The sequence below is a fragment of the Lissotriton vulgaris genome, chromosome 4_1 (assembly GCF_964263255.1).
Source record: "Lissotriton vulgaris chromosome 4_1, aLisVul1.2, whole genome shotgun sequence".
Lineage (NCBI taxonomy): Eukaryota > Metazoa > Chordata > Amphibia > Caudata > Salamandridae > Lissotriton > Lissotriton vulgaris.
The window spans coordinates 1802642243-1802667551 of record NC_141691.1 but is presented as its reverse complement, the minus strand read 5'-3'; the positions used below and the strand labels follow the sequence as shown (position 1 = coordinate 1802667551).

Sequence of the window (25309 nt, the reverse complement as noted above, 5' to 3'; positions counted from 1 at the left end):
AACCCGGGATCCCCTTCTTCCTGGTGTTTTTCCCTACCCCGAGCACAAAACCCTTCACCTCGGCAGTTAGCTACAAGAGTGCCTCACGTGTGTTTGGTCCCTCACTCCCCTCCCTGTAATCCGTGAGATAGAACGGATACTGATACACCGTTTTTGCCTTTTATTTTCCCTGTTCCGGTAATTGACGGACATCACGGAAACCGACGGAGATCTTCCTCGGCGGACACCCGACCGAGGACGTAGAGCAGCCTCTACAGATTCAGGCATCCGGAAAGCTGCGAGGAGCCGTTCCCCAAGACTTTCACGAAGCACGAGGAAGAAAAGATCAGATTCACTATATACTAAAATAAAACCTAGAACTACTAGAATCAGCGTATTGCCTATCCTTCCCGCGCCTGCTACAGTGGTGGAGAATGCGGGCATAGGCACCATCTGCGGAGTCAAGATGGAGACAGTTGTAGAACAATTAGTAAAGGGTCAAGGACGAATTGAGTGGGTGTTAGAACAACATCTAGTATCTGCACAAGCCGATAGAGAGATACTAAAGAAAGCCATTGAAGAGAAAGAACCCTGGGTGGACCCGGTACAGAGGGGTGGGACAACAGAAAGAACCCTAACCCATGGGGCGCCGGCCGTCTCTCTGCAAAAGTATAGAAATGGAGAAGACCCCGACGCATTTCTATTACATTTCGAGAGAGCAGCGAGGGCCTGTGGCTGGCCAGTAGCAAAATGGCCATTCTTTTTGGCACCTCTCTTAGGCGGAGAAGCCCAGGCTGCTTACCAAGTAGCAAATCCAAGGGGAGACACAACCTATGTCGAAATTAAAAAAATAATTCTAGATCATTTAGGGTTAGATCCCGAGGCATATCGCCTAAAATTCAGAAAAGAGAGAGGATCTGTAGGCGAAAATCCCAAAACTTTATTCGTGAGATTAAAAATGGCTGAAGACAAATGGCTAACACCCACTACCAGCACGAAAGAAGAAATACTTGACCGAATATACTTGGAACAATTTCTTGAGGCTCTTCCCTACGCTACTCAAAAGTGGCTTCGCCAACATAACAATTTAACCACTACACAAGCAGTAGAGATGGCCTCATCATTTACCCGGGCTCAACCTAAAAATTTCCTGTTTGAGATGGAAAGAAAGGGAGTAGTACAACCTGAGAAAACGGTTGTACGAGGGAGAGACACTACACGTCCCCGTACATGGAGGACTGAGAACACTGCCAATGCGGGGCCACAATGTTTCGATTGTGGTCAATGGGGACACATTGCTCGGATGTGTCCAAAGAAAAGGAACGAGGAAGAACCAATGGAGGTCGGGTACCTCCCCAGGGCTGTACTATTTTCTGCGGAGATGGGAGGATCTTTTAGAGTAAGTGTGAAAGTCAATGGTCACTCATTATCAGCTTTATTAGATTCGGGCTGCCGACAGTCGGTAGTCCAAACTCCCTATGTCAGAACAGGACAATATGTTTCCCAGGGGATAGTAAACATTAAATGTGTTCATGGGGATATCCGGCCCTACCCCATTGCTGACATCGTAATTGAACAGACTGGGGGTCCCCCACAAACTGTAAGAGTAGGAGTAATGTCTAACCTACCCGAAGACCTAATAATTGGGACAGATAACCCTAGTTTCCTGAACATGTTTAAGGATAAACTAAAAACAGTGTGCCACACAGGGGAGGAGGGTAATACCCTAATGGAACGTCCGCTTATACCTAACCTCCAAGTTGTGAAGTTGACTGAAAACGCGACATCCCCCACTAAAGGTTCTGCGAAAGCAGCTGGTTATGACCTCTACAGTGCATATGATTATGTGGTACCCGCCAAGGGAAAGTCCCTAGTCAAAACTGACCTACAAATTGCAGTCCCTCCCGGGTGCTATGGTAGAATAGCTCCACGATCAGGGCTAGCAGCAAAGCACTTTTTTGACGTTGGGGCTGGCGTTATTGACGAGGATTATAGAGGTAACGTTGTAATCCTCCTGTTTAATTTTGGTACAGAAGCCTTCCAAGTGAGTAAAGGGGATAGAGTGGCGCAATTAATTTGTGAGTGTATAGCTGAGACTAGGCTGGAAGTCCTCCGCCAGCTGGAAGACACTGAAAGAGGCTCTAATGGTTTTGGCTCTTCAGATGCCCGTCCACAGACAGTGAACTCGCTCCTGACACATGATCCTTGGGTTATGGATAGAAGCTTTAAATTTGCGCAAATCAGTGATCCCACTCTGTTCAACGCGTGGGAACAAGCACATCAGAGAGCAGAAAACTCAAAATTTTTTCCAGGGTTCATTATCGATGATGAACTGTTGTATAGAATAGGTGGAGAGGGGGAACCCGCTCAATTATTGGTGCCTGTCTCATTCAGAGAGCAGGTCCTTTTCTTTGCTCACAGCCATCTTGTCGCCGGTCACTCCGGCGCCGAGAAAACAACTCAAAATATCCTCAGGCAATTTTTTTGGCCCGGTATTTATAAAGATACCGAATCTTACTGCAGGTCCTGTGAGATTTGCCAAAAGATGAATATGGTTAGACCACAGGCAGTACCTTTACAACCGTTACCGGTCATTGGCAAGCCTTTTGAGAGGGTCGGCATGGACCTTATCGGACCGCTGCCTAAAACTAAAAAGGGGTTCCAACACATTTTGGTTGTTGTTGACTATGCCACGCGGTTCCCCGAAGCTTTTCCGTTAACTGTGGCCAATTCCAGACAGGTCGGAGACAAAATGATTGAGTTATTCAGTAGGGTTGGCTTCCCGAAGGAGATTTTGACCGACCAGGGCACGCCATTTGTTTCAAAATTGATGAAAGAAATATGTGACACGTTGAACGTCCACCAGATCCGTACCTCAGTTTACCATCCGCAGACGGACGGACTGGTGGAACGTTACAACCGGACCCTTAAATCCACCCTTCGTAAAATGATGGAGGTTAGTGGGGAAGATTGGGATCGGATGTTACCTTTAGCGCTATACGCCATCAGGGCGCAGAAACAGAGTAGTCTGGGCGTGTCAGCTTTTGAAATGCTTTATGGCCGACAACCTCGCTCACTGCTGGAAATGACCCGGGATGCCTGGATTAATGAACAGGCAGAGGAGGCGAAAACTACTCTTGAGTACGCCAGGGACCTTAAGGCTAAATTGGGGAAACTGAGGGGATTGGCGTTGGACCATCTTGAGCTTAGTCAGCACAGGCAGCGGACTAGTTACGACAAGGGAAAAAAATGGAGGCGCCTTAATATCGGGGACTGGGCTTTGGTTCTTCTTCCGTCCTCATCTCATAAATTCAAGGCGGAATGGATGGGTCCCATTAAAGTGGTGGGGGTCATTGGGAGTACTAGTTATAAGTTGCAGGTGACCCCACGGAAACAGCAGTCATATCATATAAATTTACTGAAAAAGTGGTTAGGTCCTCCTCCTGCGGACGTCCATGTGGCTACTACGCCAGGATTAGAGGGCTCAACTATTGACATGCTTGTTCATAATGAGGAACTGAAGGCCCAACAACAGGGAGAGCTGAGGGAGACTTTGGAACTTTATGGGGATGTTTTTTCCAACAGGCCTGGGAGGACCTCCCTAGCGGAACATTGTATTGACACACCACCCAACAAAAAGGTTAGGATTAAGCCCTACAGAGTCCCCGAAGCCAGAAGAGCTGCGATTAAAGCAGAAGTAGACGAAATGCTGCGATTGGGGGTGATCCGCCCATCGAAAAGCGATTGGTCTAGTCCTATTGTAATGGTCCCTAAACCCGATGGCAGCAGAAGGTTTTGCATGGACTTTCGTGCTCTTAATGACATTTCACTCTTCGACGCGTATCCCATCCCTAGAGTGGACGAGTTAATTGAGCGACTGGGCCAGGCCAAATACATTTGTACCCTCGACTTAACAAAAGGGTATTGGCAGGTGCCTCTACGCCCGGAAGACATCAAAAAAACAGCATTCTCAACAGAGGAGGGTCATTTTGAGTTTACGGTGCTTCCATTTGGCCTTCATGGGGAGCCTGCTACATTTCAGCGCCTGATGAACACTGTCCTCGCGGGGTTGTCGTATTTTACATCGGCTTACCTGGATGACATTGTGATTTACAGTCCAGATTGGCAGTCTCATCTCCGACACCTGTCTGTGGTTTTGAAGGCGCTTAGGAAGGCTGGCCTCACGGTCAACGCTAAGAAATGCAAGCTAGCTTTCCATAAAGTTATATACCTTGGATATGTTTTGGGACATGGTTTAATAGAACCTCAAATTGAGAAAGTTAGGGCCATTGCTGACACTCCATTCCCATCCACAAGACGGGAATTGCGTTCTTTTTTGGGACTAGTGGGCTACTACAGACGCTTTATTCCACAGTTTGCGGACATTGCCGCCCCTCTCACTGACGCTCGGAAAAACGCTGGGCGAGCATCTTTGCCGGTACGTCCCACCGAACCGATGCAGGAAGCCTTTAGAGTCCTGAAGTCCGTGATTACCTCTACACCAGTTTTGGCTTCCCCTGATTTCTCTCGCCCGTTCTTATTACACACTGATGCTTCGGACTACGGGATTGGGGCAGTGCTCTCCCAAATTGGTCAGGATGGCCTCGATCACCCAATTTTATATGTCAGCCGGAAGTTGTTCCCTAGGGAGTTAAAATATGCAACTGTCGAAAAAGAATGTCTTGCAATTAAATGGGCCATTGAAAAACTGGCATATTACCTGGAAGGCCGGCGTTTTGAACTGTTTACAGATCACGCTCCCTTACTCTGGATGGCACGCAATAAAGCTAATAATGCGAGAGTTTTGCGTTGGTTCCTCTCACTGCAACCGTACTCCTTTTCTATACACCACCGCAAGGGCTGTGAGAATGTTGGGGCGGATTTCCTATCCCGCCATCCACTCCCCGATCGTGAGTGTCCGGAGGGGGAGGTGTGTAACACAGCGGGGTCAGCACGAAGAAATGACTATAAACGATATGCAAGTAGACAAATGATAAACACTACCTCTTCCTCTCCACAGAACGTTGAAACAGAGGTAGACACGCAATCTACACAGTGGCCCTTTAATTCTGAATGGAACTTGGAATGGGAGGAGTCTCGTCAGGACACGGAGACCTCTTATGCCGGAATGGACGAATCAAGGGTGTGCTTGTTCACCCAGAGCGAGGAAGGAGACGAGGAGGAAGACGGAAGCGGAGCGGAGCAAAGGAAGAACGTATATGTGGAGAAAGAACGGAGAGACGAGAAAGAAGACGGAAGCGGAGCGGTGCGAAGGAAGACCGGGACTGAGGAGAGACAGCAGAGGGACGAAGCAGAGGACGTTAAGCAGGAGACGCCAGGAGGCCACCGACACCACGAGCCGCCCAGCCATACACCCGGGGGAGGTGTATGGCTTAACCAGGTGCGTGACAAACTAAAGGGTTGGGTCACTCGTAAAATAGTAACGTCGGACTAAACCCGGGATCCCCTTCTTCCTGGTGTTTTTCCCTACCCCGAGCACAAAACCCTTCACCTCGGCAGTTAGCTACAAGAGTGCCTCACGTGTGTTTGGTCCCTCACTCCCCTCCCTGTAATCCGTGAGATAGAACGGATACTGATACACCGTTTTTGCCTTTTATTTTCCCTGTTCCGGTAATTGACGGACATCACGGAAACCGACGGAGACCTTCCTCGGCGGACACCCGACCGAGGACGTAGAGCAGCCTCTACAGATTCAGGCATCCGGAAAGCTGCGAGGAGCCGTTCCCCAAGACTTTCACGAAGCACGAGGAAGAAAAGCTCAGATTCACTATATACTAAAATAAAACCTAGAACTACTAGAATCAGCGTATTGCCTATCCTTCCCGCGCCTGCTACAGTCCCCTAAAGTGACCAGAGTGGTAATGGAAAGGGTTGGTTAACCTTAATTCTTTTAGTTCCGTTGTTTAGAAATTAGGCAAACCAATTCAGCACAACCCCTGCTAGTCCCATTCTTTGTTCAAGTAATTCAAGGAGACTGACATGTTTGACCGTGTCTCAGAGGGTTAGGAGGCAAGATTTGTTCTTATCTAGCATTTTAAGTGCGTCATAAACTATGTCTATGTGTGTAAAGGACTGTTTCCGTGCTCTGCCCCTGTCGGAAACCGGATTGGAATTGGTCAATAAGGTGGAACTGATCAATGTGATTGCATAGTTGGATATGTACACATTTCTCAAGGAGCTTTCCCAGAGAGGCGATGGTGGAGATGGGACAGAAGGTATCTGTGTTTGTAGGATCTGCTGTGGGGTTTTTTGAGAATGGGGGTCACCTGACCTGATTGTAGGCAGTCTGGTACATACAAAATGCAACCAGCCGACACGTGTTTCATCACACCGTTATAAATGATGTGACTCCTAAGGCTGTTGGAATCAAGTATCACGGAATGGCACGCAGGTCCGTTAAGTATCAGGACCAAGCTGCGAGGCGAGTATAGATCCGCTACCTGGATAGGGACGCCACCGCTGTGCACACATCCGTGCCTGGATCTACTTTCTGAACGCCGATGTGGACACAACTGTCCTGAGGCTATCGCTCACCGGCAGCCATTGCCATACGTAGGTGCACTCCACCTTTTAGATGCTTTCCGCCTATACTTGCCTCGCAGCTTGGTCCTGATACTTAACGGACCTGCGTGCCATTCAGTGATCCTCGATTCCAACAGCCCTGAAGAGTCAAATCATTAATAACGGTGTGACGAAACACATGTCGGCTGGTTGCATTTCGTATGTTCTGATCAGAATTGAAATATAAACACACATCTTACGTCACTGGATCTCGACCTCATTTATTGAACTTTGTCTTACTCATCAGGTTCTGAGTGAAGAACCAAGCAATTTACAATCATGTACATTTATTGAACCTTGTCTTACTTATCTGGTTCTCACTGAAGAACCAAGCAATCTGCAAACGTGTGCACAGGATTTGTCTTCATTTGTTTGGTAGGGGATTTGTTCCTTACCTATGCAGGGGCTGTTTACTGTCTGGGTTTGTTCCCCTAACCTGTTTTACACCATGTAATCTGAGCCAATCTACTTGATTTGCACACACTAGAGCACCATATCTTCCTGTCCCTCATCCAAACCCAATCTCTCTTAACACCGACTTGCCACTGAAATGCAGAGTGAACAAAAAGGTGTTTGCACCTTTTGCACTGAAAAGTAAATACCATGCACCATGTGTGTTTCTTTGCACTGGCCTTAGTAAACCTAGGCCTTACTGACAATAGAGTGCTGCCAAGTATGAGACCATTCCCTTGACAAGAGACCTCACAGGGAAGCTAGAAACTACATAGTCATCACTACAACATCTATTTCCGCGATACATTCACCACATGTGCTTGAATTTTCAGAGTAGGCAGAGGGAGTCAGCCAATGGAAGACACACCAGGCAAGCTCAATGTTATCGGTAGAACCCGTGGGTATACTGCTCAGCTGGCTCCCACATTTGGACTACAGAATCTTGCAAAGCTGATTTGTACCATAACCAGTCATCCCATTTTATTGTTATCCTGAGAGTGGGTCTCACTGTAGACGATTGATAAAAACAAACAATATTTTGAGCACATGCCACTATAAGAACATATCACAAATATACATGGACAAATTGAAAAAAGTTACATTAAATCACAAAACATTTGTGTATTAGGTATACACTCTGTTTTCATCAATATGAAAAACAGCTATTGATACATTGTATTTATAAGAATGACAGATATATTTTATATGCCCTGGCAGTAAAAAACATCCAAAGTCTTTTTTCACGGTGGCAAGGCGGGCTCCCCCATAGGAAAACACTGAGTAACAATTATAATGCTTAATTTCAGTATAGGAGTAGGTAAAAAAAAGTGGTTCAAGGACTCATTTTAATAGCAATGTAAAGTCCAACTTAATGGCCAATGTGTATATATGATTGTTTTGAAATTGACAAGTTTGAGAAAGCTGTCAATTTTCTGCCTGACCCTAATGTGCCTTTCTGCCACTTCAGTGCCACTCAGGAGGGGAATGGCTTCTTGATTAAAATTGGAAGTTGCTCACAGAGCTTAAACAAAGGGAGAGGGGTTGACCTTCCCCTTACAGGAAGGCCATCTGGGCTGTGACCAGGGACATAACTAGAAAGAACAGATGCCTACCCTGTGACTGCCAGGTGTAGCTCACACCTGGGCCTGTCCCCTCTAGTGTCCTACTAGCCAGCCAGGAACATTCTCAGTGGGAGAGGAGAAGCTCCCATGGATGGTTTTGAGTGAACACAAGGGAGGGTTTGGCCATTATCAGAGATACAACTCTGAGTGAGCACAAGGAGCTTTCCGTAGAGAAAAAGGTTCTGCTATTTTGGTTTTAGGAAGAGAGAGGCACTATGGGATAGTTAACCATACAACACACTGGAAGTGCTGCAAATTTGGGTAGCGTCATCCTTGGAAAATCTTATCATATTGGTTAGGGAGTGGCCAGTAGTTTCCCCACCCACATGCTTGCAATGGGCATAGATGTAACACCCCCAGTACTGAATCTGTTTGGCAACTTTTCCATCGACTCAGTGGTTGGATCCAACTTACTGGTCTGTCCAGCTGAAGCAGATCTCACTTTCACAAATGTTTTCAAGTGCGAACGTAGAGGGCTTCACCAAGAGCAACGCCAAACGGAAGCCGATCAACAATTAGACCTTCCTAGGGACAGACTGCCAGACTTTGCCTGCTATGGCCATTACTTCCTTCATTGACAACTGCACTGGGACTCCACTCTTCACCAACCCAGCAGTACTGAACCCTGACTTGGATCCACCATTCAGCCTGCCCTGGTGACGTGCCATTGATGACCACCATTTCTCCAAAAACATTTTTAAGTTCAAAGGTAAAGCACAACCTACCTATGCCTCATACCTGACCTTCATTCCGTCGTGGGCAACATCAAACTTTAGCCTTGTCCATTACTAGCAAGACCAGTTGCCAGATGTTGTTTTTTTTATTTGTGTCTCAGGTTTCCCTTTTTGGATTTTTGTTAATTTGGGTTTTTTTTTTGTTCATAATAATAATCTCTAGGTTTACAAATTAGAGTAGAATATTTATTATGTTGTGTTTTCTAGCAAGACCAGTTGCCAGTCGTTTTTTTTTATTTGTGTCTCAGGTTTCCTTTTTGGAATTTTTGTTAATTTGGTGGTTTTGTTGTTCAATGAAAATATTCTCTAGGTTTACAAATTAAAGTAGAATATTTATTATGTTGTGTTTTCTACTTTTGAACTGCTTTAGTATTTCTATATGCTTCACGCATATTCCTATGTTCGGCCAATATGCTCAGGACCATAGCTATCAGGAGTTGAACTCAGGTTTAAATTACTGAAAGCTCTAACTGGACCTAACAAGACGTTAATATTATAAATTATTGTAACTAACAATTCACTTTCTCATACTGGCCCTAAAAGTCTATTACACATCAATAAACTGAATTGTGTTTACACACCAAATACAACATTTATAGTTAATGTGAGATGTAGAGAACAGGTGCCTGTAATGCTGGCATAGGCATGTTAGCCCCCAGTCAGCATCACACATGTGTCTGTTACAGTTTTGGACCATGCAGGTCTTCCTTAAAGGAATTTGATATGCAGCAATGCCAAAATCCACCACAACCCTTTCCAAACAAGGGATGAATAATGACGTGTTTTTGTTTGGATTTCTTCATGCTCATTTTGTTACAGGCCTTCATATTACCTTAATGTCAATATTGTCGCATATTATATAAAGAAGCCTGCATATTCAATTTTAAACACTGTAGACCTTCGTTAAAACCACACAGGTGTGCTTAATAAGAACAGCATACCAGTTACCTGTTCCCACTAATTCTAAAATAAAATGTAATGTCTTGAATTTAATGAAACATTATGCTGGACTCAAGGGGTAGGTAAAAGGTATTGGTAAAAGTATCATAACTCCCAAAAACAAGATGGGAATGGGGTAAAATGTGAGAAAAATCGATTTACATTCCTTCAATAATACATCACTGTTTAAAATACTTCCCACGTTGAATAAGTTGTTCACAATCAATTATCTATTTTATTTCGCACGACACTTACTAATGATGCTGCGTTAGATCAGTTAGTATATGTCATTTTCCAAATTTGAAGATACCACAGTTGACCTTCAAGGCTTTGGAGTGGGATTTCTAGGGATCTTTTACTCTATTTTTCCACACACGATCGGCCTGCAGAAAATTGTGTTGAGATTTGCATCTTATATGTCAAGCTTAGACCTTACCGTACACATCACTAAAACATTCACAATGAAATGCAGCAAGCATAATGCTATGTGCCGTGACATTTTCATAAACAATAAAAAACTTGAATTTGTTAACTACTTCTCATACCTGGGAATCGTCTTTGAAAGAAGGGGATTATGGGTTAAAGCCATTAATACTAGGAAATTGGTTTTTGCCAAAGCCATAGGAGCCGCGATAAACTTCGACAGGAAGTTAGGAAAGCATACTATCAAGGATTTGCTGACAATTTACAAAGCTAAATGCACCTTAGTTGCTTTGTATGGTGCTGGCATTTGGGGTTTTGCAAATATAGAATCCCCACAGCAAGTCGAGAATAGATTTTTAAAATATCTTTTAGCCATCTCGAACACAGCAACGTATATTTGACATGCAAATTGGGACAGTCATACCTGTCTGAACTAATCAAAATCCAGCCGATCTTATTATGGCACAAGGTCTGGACTGGTGCTATAACTGGTCTCAATCGGGACGTGATTAATGACTGTTTGAACTTGCAACAGGTATACTGTATTCCCCAGCTTGCATTTGTCGACATTTTTATGAATGGCTTACGGTTGCCCTGAGTATTTTGTTAATCTCGACAGTCTGACTCTTGTCAGAAGGAAGTAACTAACTAAGTTATTATGCATCAACCACCTGGAAATGATCAGATTGTCCTCCAATATTATGAAAACATCTGTCAGAGCAAATCAATTGCTCTTGACCCAACCGGGGATAAAACCTTATTTAATATTTTCCCCAGGAAACTATGACAGGCTGCTGCTGAGGCGCCTACGTTTAGGCAATTTCCATATTATGGTCACATTCCCTCAGATAAATGATTAGTCACGCTCTCTATTCCCATGCCTTTGCGATGATATATCTGCACAATATTATTATTTTTTTTGCAAGTTCTACATCTTAATTAGGAAAATATCAATTCTGCCTATTCTAAAAGTGCACGGCCTGAGACAATATTGACCTGCTTTTATCCAGTAATAATTTCTAGATTCTGAAATTGTTACTGATCATATAGCTAAATATTTCAAAGGGGTGGTCCGACACAGGAAAACTATGCAAGGCCCCTCTTTTTCTTAACTGTTTATGGATTTTACATACGATATGGCTATGCACGCAACTTAGTTGCAGTTCTTTTTCTTCTAATTTAATATATGTCATTTTAATATATTTCTAAACTTAACTATATGAATTGATGTAAACTTGTTCTTAATGCACAGTGTTTTTATGATTTAACACTTTTAAATTGAGTAAAGTGTATTTTGATTTGATTTTTGATTCAGTCCATTTGTCTTCTCCTCATCTTTTGATATGTTGGCTCAATGTCATGTTCCACCAACAACTACGTAAGGAGCCCTGAGCCTTTTTTAAGTGTGTGCATGTGACAAAGGACTCACTGTTCAGTTGTTTAGAGCAAACAAAAATATTTTGATTACAGTAGAGGGCAACAACAACATGTTTTAATCACACACATCTGAAAACACATGTGTTTAACGAGCCAAATCATGCTTTATATAGGTTCTTACCCAAGACACTACTTGCATTTGGAATAACATCTGTAATTACTGGAGTATCAATGGCAGAAATATACTGAAAATGGCCTTCTAAGGTAAGATTTAATCCATTGACGAAAACATCAACACTGGCAAGTCCTAACTGTCCCTGCAAAAAAAATAAAGGTTGATCAATAAATTATTTTGTGGGTCCAAAGACAATGATTTTGCAGATATATGTCTAGGTGTTTTTATTAGAAAGTTCAAGCAGCCTGTTGATTCTGAATAGAGGTTTCACCTACAATAATTACAGATCAATGTGTTGAAATACCCCTGAAACACGGAACAGAGTCAGTCTAAAAGAAATAATGGGAAAACCTGTGCAGCAATGTATGGTCCTCATGTCCTGCATTTGGAAAAACAGGTCGGAATTTGTGGACCAATGTTTACTGAATGCAATGATATTTGGTGACTCGGTCATTTAAAATCTTCAACCCTTAGAAAATACAAGAATATGGAAAGGTGGTGATAGTGAGAAGACAAAAATAAATTAAATTTACAAAAGGAAAACACGGGTTAGGGAAGGAGGAGAAATAAGGGTGCATGATGGTTAACCTGCATAAGGAATAAAAGTAGGAAAAAGTAAAAACTGAAAAGGATACAGAACATGAAAAAACGGTAATTATCAAAAGAAGGGAGCAGAGGGAAAAGCAATAAAAGACACAGGGATTACCAAAAACGAAAAAAGATTGCAAAAAGTATGAGGCAAAAAAGATAGATGGAGAGAGAGATATTCCTGTAACACAATACACAAAGGAAAATAACACATTAAAAAATAAATATCCATATTGGGAAGAATAAATCAGTGAAGGACAGAGAAATATAATGTAAAAATATAGATGTAAAATTCGGGAAGTAAAAGAAACTCAAAATAAAAAAAGATTTTTTGGTGTACAAAAAAAATATAATCTCTACTCCCTCAATTAAAATGTGAAGCTATTGGATGCTTACTTCAAAACATATGCATATGATAGAACACATTAAACCCAAAACCATGATATTCATAAATTAAATACGTAAGAAGACAATCATGAAACGAGGAAGCAAGCCCCCCACCCGAATTGATTGAAATAATGAGAAGCAGTGATATTAGCTACAATCAAAAACAAGACCCGGAACAACTGAAGCCTGGCTGATGGATGGGAGGATAGGATGGTTAGTATATGCAAAAATGTAGAGAAAATGTAATGCTGAGTATTTTAATTCAAACTGTAGGCTTCACGCTGTTAAGAGTGTTACAGATAGTGACAAAACTAGGGACCAAAGTTACACAGGATGATAAGATTTAAAGGTCAAGACTACAGATTTATCTTAATTTCTGATTTAGAGAATATATATAAGGCTCCTCAACTTTTCATGAAGGACAAGTATCTTGGAAAAAATATAAACTTACACAGGTGATCTCAATTTATAACATTGTATACACAGGTGGAACTTTCTTAAGTATCATTGTGTATAGTATATTTTCTGCGTTGTGTCAGAGGAGTACTCAGTGTAGTGCAATAGAAATTGGGTGAAGACCCAGTCAAATGGAACTTACTGCGACTTCACATACAAATCAGTTTTTTCACATTTTTTGTCAATGTACATTGCATATTAAAATACTGGTGCACGTTTTGCCCACTGTATAGAAAAGTAAAACATATACCACAGTTTATATAGCTGAAGAAACCACTTCTTAAAGAAATAAATCATAAGGAAAAAGATATCGAAATTAAAGTGTGTATGAGTTTGTAAGTCTAAAGATTCATCACACACTTACAAATGATCATTGAATGTATTCAACCTTTGAAAGAGCTTTATGGATAAACCTGAATTGTTTTTGGGAAATAGTTTAAAGAAAACATAGTAATATGGGGTTCTCTTCCATCTCCTTTCACTTCATTTGCCAACTCTGATGGCACTGAGTTTGGAAGCATACGATATTGAGTAGGGACTCTAAGAAAGAGGATTTTTATTTGGGATGGGCAGTCACACTGGAAGGCCAGTTGGCAGAAGGCTAAGGCAAATTAGCCTACTGGAGGTTCATGCAGGTGAACAGTAACCTTCTAAAAGTTACTATTCCTAAACAGTTATTTAAAAAAATTAACCTTTTTATTTAATTGAATTTTCAATAAGCATTAAAAATAGTTTCTGATTGACTTTTGAAGGCTTTCCCTGTCAAAAGTTACAGATTAAAGTTAATTACGAGAATAGCTTTTGGAGGCTAACCATTGGAGAAAATGGAACTTTAATTTTGCACATGTTCCACTTTTAAATATCATTCATCCTGACTTGTGAGAAACAAGTTGTACTTAGCGGTGACTTATTAGTACTGATAATCAGGATTTCCCAGCTGTCAATAAAGGTTCATTTTGACGGTTTTTACAGCAGGTGTTTAGGCTCCTGCAGTCAGGCTCTACAGGTCTGAGGCCACTTTTTACTAGCCATACCCGTGGTTGGCACAGTAGATGCTGCAGTACACAAGTGACATTTACTCACCATGCCTTACGTGCATTTTCTCCAACATGTACTAGGGACTTTTAGGCAAGTAAAATATGACAATAATGGGTAGGACAATTTAACCAAGTTTACATGGGAAGCACAGTTGCTTTACCCTCATTGAGCAGAGGTAAAGTGCAGAGAGCTTCATTGCCAGCAAAAATAGGATCCAGATAAAGATAAAAAACTTTAGGTGACCATGCAGCACAGGCAGATTTGCTACAGGGACCTTTGGTTTGCCAGAATCTAGAATCAAAGCTAAAAGATCAACAACCAAATTATTGGTAAAAACGTGTATGTATGTATGTATGTATATGCATGCACCTCCTGCTCACGCTACACTTGTGCTTGGACCTATGGTAGTGGAGGTTTGGGGACCCAAGGCGAGACTTTTGTTTTCTTTTTGCGGGAAAGAACGCTTTGCAGAGCTCCTCTCCTACAGCTATTTTTTTGGATTTTTCCAATAAACCGTCCCCCAGCACTACTCACCTGGGAGTCACTGTTGCATCCTGGGCATTGGAGTCCATTGACTTTCACGGACCCTGAACATTATCACCTGAGGATCCTTTGGCTGAGGGGCGGAGCTGCCATTTACACCTATCCAGTGTGGAGGGGTGCATTCTTAAACTGCAGAGCGTGAAGACTCCCGTTTTCACCACCGCAGGCGCTGAAGAGGCCACACCGGCCGAAATGCATCCGCCATCAATTTGAAATAAAGAGTTTTGCCTTAATCCCCGCTGAGGTTCCTGCTTCTCTCTCCGAGAGGAGACGCTTTCTTCATGTATATAAACGTGTATGTATGTATGTATGTATATATATATATATATATATATATATATATATATTCTCACAAAAGGTTGCCCCATGAAGATGCTACCTCATAGAGGGGTCACGCACACAAAAGCCACTGGCAGCCGGATTTCTCAGCATGCTCTCCGCACTCCAAATTTGGCCATACGCGTTTCGAGCATTCACTGCCCTTGATCACTGGCAACTCACACAGGAAGGAAGCGGGCTATTAGGAACAACAAATTTATTCAAAAAAGATCCCGCCCTCATGGGCTTAGGCATTATGGTCCTTGTAGTCCTTGTTGTAGCCAAACAGACCTTACAGTTCCTTTATTCAAGCCAAGTGGATACCGCTGCCTCCATGCAAGTAAAATGTATTTTCCTGTTAGGTGGAAAGCGTTTCAAGCACCGCTGGGAGTCCGCTACTGTTAACCAGCGGCTCAGGCCCCCTCCATTCTCGGAACGCACTCGGAATCCAAGCACTCGAGAGCCGCCAAACAAGCGGCGGAGCATCTTCGCGAATGGGCTAGCCGCATCATGTTCTCACAAAAGGTTGCCCCATGAAGATGCTACCTCATAGAGGGGTCACGCACACAAAAGCCACTGGCAGCCGGATTTCTCAGCATGCTCTCCGCACTCCAAATTTGGCCATACGCGTTTCGAGCATTCACTGCCCTTGATCACTGGCAACTCACACAGGAAGGAAGCGGGCTATTAGGAACAACAAATTTATTCAAAAAAGATCCCGCCCTCATGGGCTTAGGCATTATGGTCCTTGTAGTCCTTGTTGTAGCCAAACAGACCTTACAGTTCCTTTATTCAAGCCAAGTGGATACCGCTGCCTCCATGCAAGTAAAATGTATTTTCCTGTTAGGTGGAAAGCGTTTCAAGCACCGCTGGGAGTCCGCTACTGTTAACCAGCGGCTCAGGCCCCCTCCATTCTCGGAACGCACTCGGAATCCAAGCACTCGAGAGCCGCCAAACAAGCGGCGGAGCATCTTCGCGGCTGGGCTAGCCGCATCATGTTCTCACAAAAGGTTGCCCCATGAAGATGCTACCTCATAGAGGGGTCACGCACACAAAAGCCACTGGCAGCCGGATTTCTCAGCATGCTCTCCGCACTCCAAATTTGGCCATACGCGTTTCGAGCATTCACTGCCCTTGATCACTGGCAACTCACACAGGAAGGAAGCGGGCTATTAGGAACAACAAATTTATTCAAAAAAGATCCCGCCCTCATGGGCTTAGGCATTATGGTCCTTGTAGTCCTTGTTGTAGCCAAACAGACCTTACAGTTCCTTTATTCAAGCCAAGTGGATACCGCTGCCTCCATGCAAGTAAAATGTATTTTCCTGTTAGGTGGAAAGCGTTTCAAGCACCGCTGGGAGTCCGCTACTGTTAACCAGCGGCTCAGGCCCCCTCCATTCTCGGAACGCACTCGGAATCCAAGCACTCGAGAGCCGCCAAACAAGCGGCGGAGCATCTTCGCGGCTGGGCTAGCCGCATCATGTTCTCACAAAAGGTTGCCCCATGAAGATGCTACCTCATAGAGGGGTCACGCACACAAAAGCCACTGGCAGCCGGATTTCTCAGCATGCTCTCCGCACTCCAAATTTGGCCATACGCGTTTCGAGCATTCACTGCCCTTGATCACTGGCAACTCACACAGGTAGGAAGCGGGCTATTAGGAACAACAAATTTATTCAAAAAAGATCCCGCCCTCATGGGCTTAGGCATTATGGTCCTTGTAGTCCTTGTTGTAGCCAAACAGACCTTACAGTTCCTTTATTCAAGCCAAGTGGATACCGCTGCCTCCATGCAAGTAAAATGTATTTTCCTGTTAGGTGGAAAGCGTTTCAAGCACCGCTGGGAGTCCGCTACTGTTAACCAGCGGCTCAGGCCCCCTCCATTCTCGGAACGCACTCGGAATCCAAGCACTCGAGAGCCGCCAAACAAGCGGCGGAGCATCTTCGCGGCTGGGCTAGCCGCATCATGTTCTCACAAAAGGTTGCCCCATGAAGATGCTACCTCATAGAGGGGTCACGCACACAAAAGCCACTGGCAGCCGGATTTCTCAGCATGCTCTCCGCACTCCAAATTTGGCCATACGCGTTTTGAGCATTCACTGCCCTTGATCACTGGCAACTCACACAGGAAGGAAGCGGGCTATTAGGAACAACAAATTTATTCAAAAAAGATCCCGCCCTCATGGGCTTAGGCATTATGGTCCTTGTAGTCCTTGTTGTAGCCAAACAGACCTTACAGTTCCTTTATTCAAGCCAAGTGGATACCGCTGCCTCCATGCAAGTAAAATGTATTTTCCTGTTAGGTGGAAAGCGTTTCAAGCACCGCTGGGAGTCCGCTACTGTTAACCAGCGGCTCAGGCCCCCTCCATTCTCGGAACGCACTCGGAATCCAAGCACTCGAGAGCCGCCAAACAAGCGGCGGAGCATCTTCGCGGCTGGGCTAGCCGCATCATGTTCTCACAAAAGGTTGCCCCATGAAGATGCTACCTCATAGAGGGGTCACGCACACAAAAGCCACTGGCAGCCGGATTTCTCAGCATGCTCTCCGCACTCCAAATTTGGCCATACGCGTTTCGAGCATTCACTGCCCTTGATCACTGGCAACTCACACAGGAAGGAAGCGGGCTATTAGGAACAACAAATTTATTCAAAAAAGATCCCGCCCTCATGGGCTTAGGCATTATGGTCCTTGTAGTCCTTGTTGTAGCCAAACAGACCTTACAGTTCCTTTATTCAAGCCAAGTGGATACCGCTGCCTCCATGCAAGTAAAATGTATTTTCCTGTTAGGTGGAAAGCGTTTCAAGCACCGCTGGGAGTCCGCTACTGTTAACCAGCGGCTCAGGCCCCCTCCATTCTCGGAACGCACTCGGAATCCAAGCACTCGAGAGCCGCCAAACAAGCGGCGGAGCATCTTCGCGGCTGGGCTAGCCGCATCATGTTCTCACAAAAGGTTGCCCCATGAAGATGCTACCTCATAGAGGGGTCACGCACACAAAAGCCACTGGCAGCCGGATTTCTCAGCATGCTCTCCGCACTCCAAATTTGGCCATACGCGTTTCGAGCATTCACTGCCCTTGATCACTGGCAACTCACACAGGAAGGAAGCGGGCTATTAGGAACAACAAATTTATTCAAAAAAGATCCCGCCCTCATGGGCTTAGGCATTATGGTCCTTGTAGTCCTTGTTGTAGCCAAACAGACCTTACAGTTCCTTTATTCAAGCCAAGTGGATACCGCTGCCTCCATGCAAGTAAAATGTATTTTCCTGTTAGGTGGAAAGCGTTTCAAGCACCGCTGGGAGTCCGCTACTGTTAACCAGCGGCTCAGGCCCCCTCCATTCTCGGAACGCACTCGGAATCCAAGCACTCGAGAGCCGCCAAACAAGCGGCGGAGCATCTTCGCGGCTGGGCTAGCCGCATCATGTTCTCACAAAAGGTTGCCCCATGAAGATGCTACCTCATAGAGGGGTCACGCACACAAAAGCCACTGGCAGCCGGATTTCTCAGCATGCTCTCCGCACTCCAAATTTGGCCATACGCGTTTCGAGCATTCACTGCCCTTGATCACTGGCAACTCACACAGGAAGGAAGCGGGCTATTAGGAACAACAAATTTATTCAAAAAAGATCCCGCCCTCATGGGCTTAGGCATTATGGTCCTTGTAGTCCTTGTTGTAGCCAAACAGACCTTACAGTTCCTTTATTCAAGCCAAGTGGATACCGCTGCCTCCATGCAAGTAAAATGTATTTTCCTGTTAGGTGGAAAGCGTTTCAAGCACCGCTGGGAGTCCGCTACTGTTAACCAGCGGCTCAGGCCCCCTCCATTCTCGGAACGCACTCGGAATCCAAGCACTCGAGAGCCGCCAAACAAGCGGCGGAGCATCTTCGCGGCTGGGCTAGCCGCATCATGTTCTCACAAAAGGTTGCCCCATGAAGATGCTACCTCATAGAGGGGTCACGCACACAAAAGCCACTGGCAGCCGGATTTCTCAGCATGCTCTCCGCACTCCAAATTTGGCCATACGCGTTTCGAGCATTCACTGCCCTTGATCACTGGCAACTCACACAGGAAGGAAGCGGGCTATTAGGAACAACAAATTTATTCAAAAAAGATCCCGCCCTCATGGGCTTAGGCATTATGGTCCTTGTAGTCCTTGTTGTAGCCAAACAGACCTTACAGTTCCTTTATTCAAGCCAAGTGGATACCGCTGCCTCCATGCAAGTAAAATGTATTTTCCTGTTAGGTGGAAAGCGTTTCAAGCACCGCTGGGAGTCCGCTACTGTTAACCAGCGGCTCAGGCCCCCTCCATTCTCGGAACGCACTCGGAATCCAAGCACTCGAGATCCGCCAAACAAGCGGCGGAGCATCTTCGCGGCTGGGCTAGCCGCATCATGTTCTCACAAAAGGTTGCCCCATGAAGATGCTACCTCATAGAGGGGTCACGCACACAAAAGCCACTGGCAGCCGGATTTCTCAGCATGCTCTCCGCACTCCAAATTTGGCCATACGCGTTTCGAGCATTCACTGCCCTTGATCACTGGCAACTCACACAGGAAGGAAGCGGGCTATTAGGAACAACAAATTTATTCAAAAAAGATCCCGCCCTCATGGGCTTAGGCATTATGGTCCTTGTAGTCCTTGTTGTAGCCAAACAGACCTTACAGTTCCTTTATTCAAGCCAAGTGGCCATGCAAGTAAAATGTATTTTCCTGTTAGGTGGAAAGCGTTTCAAGCACCGCTGGGAGTCCGCTACTGTTAACCAGCGGCTCAGGCCCCCTCCATTCTCGGAACGCACTCGGAATCCAAGCACTCGAGAGCCGCCAAACAAGCGGCGGAGCATCTTCGCGGCTGGGCTAGCCGCATCATGTTCTCACAAAAGGTTGCCCCATGAAGATGCTACCTCATAGAGGGGTCACGCACACAAAAGCCACTGGCAGCCGGATTTCTCAGCATGCTCTCCGCACTCCAAATTTGGCCATACGCGTTTCGAGCATTCACTGCCCTTGATCACTGGCAACTCACACAGGAAGGAAGCGGGCTATTAGGAACAACAAATTTATTCAAAAAAGATCCCGCCCTCATGGGCTTAGGCATTATGGTCCTTGTAGTCCTTGTTGTAGCCAAACAGACCTTACAGTTCCTTTATTCAAGGTAGCATCTTCATGGGGCAACCTTTTGTGAGAACATGATGCGGCTAGCCCAGCCGCGAAGATGCTCCGCCGCTTGTTTGGCGGCTCTCGAGTGCTTGGATTCCGAGTGCGTTCCGAGAATGGAGGGGGCCTGAGCCGCTGGTTAACAGTAGCGGACTCCCAGCGGTGCTTGAAACGCTTTCCACCTAACAGGAAAATACATTTTACTTGCATGGAGGCAGCGGTATCCACTTGGCTTGAATAAAGGAACTGTAAGGTCTGTTTGGCTACAACAAGGACTACAAGGACCATAATGCCTAAGCCCATGAGGGCGGGATCTTTTTTGAATAAATTTGTTGTTCCTAATAGCCCGCTTCCTTCCTGTGTGAGTTGCCAGTGATCAAGGGCAGTGAATGCTCGAAACGCGTATGGCCAAATTTGGAGTGCGGAGAGCATGCTGAGAAATCCGGCTGCCAGTGGCTTTTGTGTGCGTGACCCCTCTATGAGGTAGCATCTTCATGGGGCAACCTTTTGTGAGAACATGATGCGGCTAGCCCAGCCGCGAAGATGCTCCGCCGCTTGTTTGGCGGCTCTCGAGTGCTTGGATTCCGAGTGCGTTCCGAGAATGGAGGGGGCCTGAGCCGCTGGTTAACAGTAGCGGACTCCCAGCGGTGCTTGAAACGCTTTCCACCTAACAGGAAAATACATTTTACTTGCATGGAGGCAGCGGTATCCACTTGGCTTGAATAAAGGAACTGTAAGGTCTGTTTGGCTACAACAAGGACTACAAGGACCATAATGCCTAAGCCCATGAGGGCGGGATCTTTTTTGAATAAATTTGTTGTTCCTAATAGCCCGCTTCCTTCCTGTGTGAGTTGCCAGTGATCAAGGGCAGTGAATGCTCGAAACGCGTATGGCCAAATTTGGAGTGCGGAGAGCATGCTGAGAAATCCGGCTGCCAGTGGCTTTTGTGTGCGTGACCCCTCTATGAGGTAGCATCTTCATGGGGCAACCTTTTGTGAGAATATATATATATATATATATATATATATATATATATATATATATATATATATATATATATATATATATATATATATATATATATATATATATATATATATATATATATACATACATACATACATACACGTTTTTACCAATAATTTGGTTGTTGATCTTTTAGCTTTGATTCTAGATTCTGGCAAACCAAAGGTCCCTGTAGCAAATCTGCCTGTGCTGCATGGTCACCTAAGGTTTTTTATCTTTATCTGGATCCTATTTTTGCTCACATGCTGGTTATCACTGCTCCCACTTTAACATCGATTTATTTGGAATGAAGCACCATTTTGTTACTATCTCATGATAGCTATTGCCTCCACTTAAAAGCTGGAATATTTCTCCTGTCAAACTGTTAGCACTGCTTCTTCATCTCAGATTTTTCTTGTTTGATGGAGTACTGGACTTTATTTCAACTGGTCAACTGAAACAGGGCATGCTTGTTACAGTTCAGTCTAGACTCCCTTGCTTGCTACTTTTCTTCGCCTCAGTGCCCCCGGAGCCTGTTGACCCCCATTTTGTGCTTTCCCGCGGTGGCGCTAAATTAATTGCCTTCTTCAAAGCCCACATGATGAACTGGTTACCATTGCTCCTACTGTAGCAGTGATGATTTGTTTGGAATGTATCACCATTTTTACACTACTTCAGTATAGGTAGCGCCTCCATTTATATTCTGGAAATATTTATCCTGTCAAGACGTCAGTACTGCTTCTTCATCCACGATATTTCTAGTGGTGGGCTTTATCACAAACGGTCAACTGCTATGAGTGGCGTTACCACATATTTATTAGCCTTTTGGTTGTACTGCTCTTTAATATTTATTGCTCAACAGAATAATTTTTGTCAAGTTGTATTATTATTTTCTGACAGGAGGCCTTCTTTGTGCGCAACATCTGTGTGACCTGGAGGCTTGATATCCTTTTGTTTCTGTTTGACTACATTTAGGGTGACTTGATGACCTTTTCTTGGCCTTTATAAACCGTGTTTGGTGTCCGCCTCTACCACCCTTTTTACCATTGATCACTCGCAGTCCAACAAGAACCATGGAGGTGCCGGTGTTTCTTCTGGAGGTCGCAAAGACTCTACAGCTAATACTAGCAAGCGACTTAAAAAGGATCCTTCCTCTCCATTTAAATCATCTCTTCCCCTCGCATTAGAAAATGCTATGGACGAACTGCGCTTCATTCACCCCTTTATGTCAGACACCACCGCCACCCTCCAAAGAATTGAAGAAAACTGGTCGGGCCTTGAATTAGGACTCTCTGATGCCAAAAGGTTAGCGATGCACAAGATGTCATTGCTAAGGTTGACAGTCTCACCAAAGAGGTCACCCAACTCAAGAAGACTACAGAGGACTTGAAAAATCGTAATCAACGTAATAACTACGTATCTATGGAATACTGGAGGGTTCTGAAGGTGCTGATATGGTCTCTTTTCTGAAATCTCAAGTCTTGCAGATTGTTGGCCTTCCAAAATCAATGGACTTCAACATTCAAAGGGTGCACAGACTAGGACCTTAGCATACATCTTCTTCTTCTAAGCCAAGAGGTATCATTACCTATTTTCTGCTGTACTCCGACCTTATGGCAATCCTAAATGCTGTTAAACAACAACAGATGTTATGGTCTGGCCACAAAATCTTTTTCAGTCAAGATGTCTCAAAACCAACAGCTAGTCGACGTATGGAATGTCTTGATCTTAGACCAGCTTTGAAATCCATGCTAAGTACGGTCTCATACACCCTTGCTTCTTCAAAGTAACCTATAAGGACAGAACATTCTCGTTCAAGGATCCAGATGACCTTCAAAAGTTTATCCATACTCATCAAAGAGAACGTATGGAACTTAGCAAGAATTGATTGAACTACTATATGTTCCCCATGCCTATTTGTCTCACTTAGGTCATTGTCTGGAATTTCATATGTTAAATCCTCATGTATGTTTTTTTTTTTCATTTAATCCTTTTTTAGGTTTTCCCTGTACCTGCTATGTTTCGTGATTTCATCATCCGTTTGTCCAAAATGTATGCTTCGTCTCGTTGCTTTATTCCCTATCGTTTCGTAAGTCCCCTTCCTTTTTGTCTCATTTGTTTTATCATCTTCACTTTTGTAGCTTCCCTCCTTTTCCTCTTCATTGTCTTGTTATAATCGATTTGTTTTCTCTCGGTGTTCTCTTCAGTGAAGTGGCCGTCTTGGTTTTTGCCATCCCCCCTTCCACATTAATGTTTGCTTTTTTCTTGATTGTTATGGCTAAACCCATCTGGCTTTCTGTCATCTCCTCTTTTCTAGCTCTTTCCATGCGACTTGTCTCCTTTCCTTCACTGCTCCTATTTCCCTTCCTCTTTCCCTCTTTTATTTTTTTCTTTCCCTCTCTTCTTATATTGTATTCGTCCTTTTCTTCTCAATTTATTCCTGTCTATCATATTTTGGTGGTGCTTGTATCTCTTTTTCTTTCCTACTGCTGGCAATTTTGTTCTTGTTTACCCTTTCCAACATTCTCTTCTTTTTTCTATTTTCAGCTTTCGATTTTTTATAGTTCTCCCTATCTGGTCTGTTTCTTCTTCTTTTGGTGGTCATATGGACCATTTTCTTCTCATTTTGCTCTTTTGTGCACTCAACACTTTTTTATCAATTTTTCAATCTCTTTGTCTTTTCTCCTACTCTTTTTTGACTGCTCTACATTCCTTCCCCTACTCTCATTCAATTTTCAAGAATGAGTGGTCTCCGCATTATTTCTTGGAATGTTAAAGGCATTTGCAATCCTATTAAAAAGCAACGTGTTTTATCCCATTTAGCGAGACTAAAATGTCAAGTTGCTCTGTTGCAAGAAATGCACCTTACTTTACAAGCTCTGTCTTCATTGCGTAAAAAATGGGTAGGAGAAGCCTTCTGCTCTCCAGCTATTTACAACAAAAATGGTTACAAATTTGTTTCATAAATCGTTGACTGTTCAGTTACAAAATGAGTTTCATGACACTAATGGTAGACAGTTGTTTTTAGATACTATTGTTAACAATGTACAACTTTCTTTTTGTAATGTTTATGGCCGTAACAGTATTGATTTAACCTTTTGGAATGATTTCTCCTCACTTCTTTCCTCACATGCAGCTGATGATTTAATTGTGAGTGGCGATTGTAACCAACTCATGGATCCCTTATTGGACCGGAAATCACAAGCAAGATATGTCCCCAATAAGATGCAAAACTCCTTTAAAAAAAACATCTCTTCCAGAGGCCTTATAGATTCCAGGAGAATATCCCATTCTGACTCCCTTGAATTCTCTTTTTTTCTCCAGTGCATGCATCACACTCCCATAGTGACTATATTTTCCTTACTCAACATGCTTTCCAATTAATGACTAACTCAGAAATAGGTTCTATTCTTATTTCTGACCATGCCCCTGTTATTTTGGACATGGATTACCCCTCACCTAAACTCTCTGCTTTTAGATTCCCACTTTATTAAACACTTTACCCTTTTCATGGACGAATTCTTCCACAATAATCTTAACTCTACCTCTGATTTCCACTTTATATGGGATGCCTTCAAGGCTGCCGCTAGGGGCTGTATCATTGATTTTGTATCCCTAAAGAGGAAAAAAGCCCTCTCCCAATCATCTTGCATCCTTAAACAAATTAAAGATCTTGAACATCGTTACTTCACCACTAACTCCTCCAAAGCACTATCTTCTCTTATCAAAGCGAAATTGCAGAACAACAAACATTCCTGTGACTCTGCTTCTAATAACCTTCTCAAATTTCACGCTAACATGAATGGAGGATGTAACAAAGCAGGTAAATCACTTGCGAACTATCTTAAAATTAAAAAGTAAAAATCTAAGATTATAGCTATTACTGATTCTCAGGGAGTTAGTAAATCCACTGATGCTAAAATCCTTGATTTTTTTGTCCAATACTATTCCTCCCTCTACACTCCAGAATCCAGTCCTTATTCTGCACAAATTGATTCTTTCTGTCAATCTATACCCAAATCCCTTGTTAATCCTGAGG

At 43.9% G+C, this 25309-nt stretch overlaps 2 protein-coding genes across 2 annotated transcripts in view; one reads left to right on the top strand and one right to left on the bottom strand.

The window, feature by feature from the left end:
* LOC147724580 (fibrocystin-L-like) overlaps nt 1–25309 on the bottom strand; it is a 1106658-nt gene that overhangs the window by 534741 nt on the left and 546608 nt on the right. The window contains exon 33 of the mRNA XM_086966124.1: nt 11790–11925. Within this exon, the coding sequence (XP_086822250.1) occupies nt 11790–11925 (136 nt within the window). The remainder of the gene's footprint in view (nt 1–11789; nt 11926–25309) is intronic.
* Nucleotides 446–5434, top strand: LOC147724581 (uncharacterized). The gene is made up of 2 exons (XM_086966125.1): nt 446–1378; nt 5000–5434. The coding sequence occupies exons 1-2, from the start codon at nt 446–448 to the stop codon at nt 5432–5434; spliced, it is 1368 nt and encodes a 455-aa protein (XP_086822251.1).

Excerpts from the sequence above, each read along its gene's own strand:
- LOC147724581 (XM_086966125.1), top strand. The coding sequence starts at position 446 with ATGGAGACAGTTGTAGAACAATTAGTAAAGGGTCAAGGACGAATTGAG. Across the intron at positions 1,379-4,999 it reads AGATGGGAGGATCTTTTAGA|AACGTTGAAACAGAGGTAGA; the intron begins GTAAGTGTGAAA and ends TCCTCTCCACAG.